Source organism: Saprolegnia diclina, assembly GCF_000281045.1.
Source record: "Saprolegnia diclina VS20 unplaced genomic scaffold supercont1.23, whole genome shotgun sequence".
Classification (NCBI taxonomy): domain Eukaryota; phylum Oomycota; class Saprolegniomycetes; order Saprolegniales; family Saprolegniaceae; genus Saprolegnia; species Saprolegnia diclina.
This window is the reverse complement of record NW_008246090.1, coordinates 64,134-66,038: the sequence shown is the minus strand read 5'-3', so window position 1 is coordinate 66,038 and position 1,905 is coordinate 64,134. Positions and strand designations below refer to the sequence as shown.

General features: G+C 59.3%; 1 protein-coding gene across 1 annotated transcript in view; it reads right to left on the bottom strand.

Annotated features, from left to right (window-relative positions):
* Window positions 1-60: 60 nt before the first annotated feature.
* The window catches only part of SDRG_07792 (hypothetical protein), a gene marked incomplete at its 3' end in the record, with an annotated part of 4,892 nt that continues 3,047 nt past the window's right edge, over window positions 61-1,905 (bottom strand). The window contains exon 3 of the mRNA XM_008613646.1: window positions 61-288. Within this exon, the coding sequence (XP_008611868.1) occupies window positions 61-288 (228 nt within the window). The remainder of the gene's footprint in view (window positions 289-1,905) is intronic.

Below are 1,905 nucleotides of genomic sequence, written 5' to 3'. Positions count from 1 at the left end.
TGTATTGATGCATTTGGCTACCTAGTCTCAAGAAGGGGACGCTCCCTACATGCTACCAGGCTAGGTCATGGCGGAATACGCACTCATGGCGACGGTGTAGAGGTCGATGAAGAGGCTCGTGAGATTCGGCGGCGCCGCGCCGAGCAAGTTGTCTTCATCTTGGTACCAGAGATCGTCCACCGTGAGCTCGATGCGCGGCGGAGCCAGCGTCGGGTGGGCCCAGCGCACATGGTGCAGAGCCGCTTCGTGCGCAACCCCGTCTTCGAAATGCTGCATCGCGGCACGCACCTCGTCGCTTATCCCGCGCAAAGATTGACGCGTGAGCGGCGCCGTGCCAATGCTCGCGGCAAACCGGAGCGTCGCAGCGCCGTCTTCGCCAAGAACGTACATGAGCGCGACGGCGCCAAAGCGACCAACCTCGCCGCCTTGGTTGCTGAAGATCTTGACGCCGACAGCTGTGTGGATCTGGACGCTAATGTACCCCTGGGTCCACGTCTCTAGCTCCGGGAACGTGCGGTTCTCGTGGTCGAGCTCCATCACCAAGCACGGATGCGCAAGGCTCTTCCACCCATCAATGCGCTGGAAGATCGCCATGTCCGGCTCGCGCACTTCACCATTACTGATCGTGAGCCGCTTGGAAGGTCCAATGTAGAACGCATCGCGAAAGTTGATTGCCTGGATGCCGAGATCGATCATCGTGTTTGCCAAAGCCTGCTGATGCGCGCGACCGGGAGTGCGTCGGGCGATGTAGATCGTGGCCAGCGTCGCCGGGTCCCGAGGATCACCCTTGAACGTGGCAAACAAGATGACGTGGAACGGCCGGGCGTTGAGCGTCTCGTCATCACGCCACGCGATCAGCGGCACGTTGCGCGCAATGAGCATCGGAGACATCTCGCCGTCATGGGCGCAAAAGACCTTGGCTGCCGCCGCGAGACCGTCGAGGGTAAGTGCGCCGTCCATCACGGCGAACGTCGGCGGCGCAGCGGTCGGCGTCGAGGCCTCGGCCGTCGCGTCCAGCTGGCTTGATTGCATCTCGACGTTGGACGACTTGTGGTGGAGGTCCTTCGGCTGGCCGTTCGACAGGCCGTTCGACAGGCCGTTCGACAGGCCGTTCGACGGACGTTGCTTCTTGCGTTCGCTCTTCTTGCTCTTCTTGCGGCCCATGGCGATCGAGCGGTAGAGACGGAGGAGGACGGGTCAAATCAAAGAATGAGGAAAGCTGAGCACGAGCAACGCGCTCGGATCACTTATATTGTCGAGTAGAATATGCGGCTACTCTGCTTCTACCTACGGTCTTGTATACTTCGACCAATGCATTATCATTAAATCCGTTGCCAAATGCAAAAAACAAGGCTGGACGAGACGGCGTGGAAGGCGGTTCTTGTCGTCGAACGGCAACCCACGCCGACGCGACTGATGCGAGGGTGATACGCCACCGCAGATGACCCTTCGTCACCAAGTAGCTTCTTGGATGATGGGACGGTTCGGGCCAGTGAGCTACTCCTCGTCGTAACTCGCCCATTCGAGGGCACACGAGGAAACGACTTTGCTGCGCAGCTACACCCGAATCAAGGAGGAGCTACAGTCGACGATGTCAGATCCACGGGCTGAGCGGTCGTATTTGCTCAAGCTGGCGTCGTCTTGCATGCGGCAAGCACAGACGATGGGGTACGAGGGTGGGTGGTGTGGGTACATCTCGCCCGAGCAAGGCAACTGGGAGAAGCCTGCAGGGTCCTTTCTACAAGAGTAGCTGCTTGCGGTCAAGCGAGAGTGCCTCCTATATATATAGTACAGGCCCCAAACCAAGCTTCTCGCCCACGACACCTCGACTCCTGATGCGCCAGAAAGGTCGTCAGAATCGTTCGAGAAAGAAGACGCTTACCAACGGAAGCCATACGTGTCTGG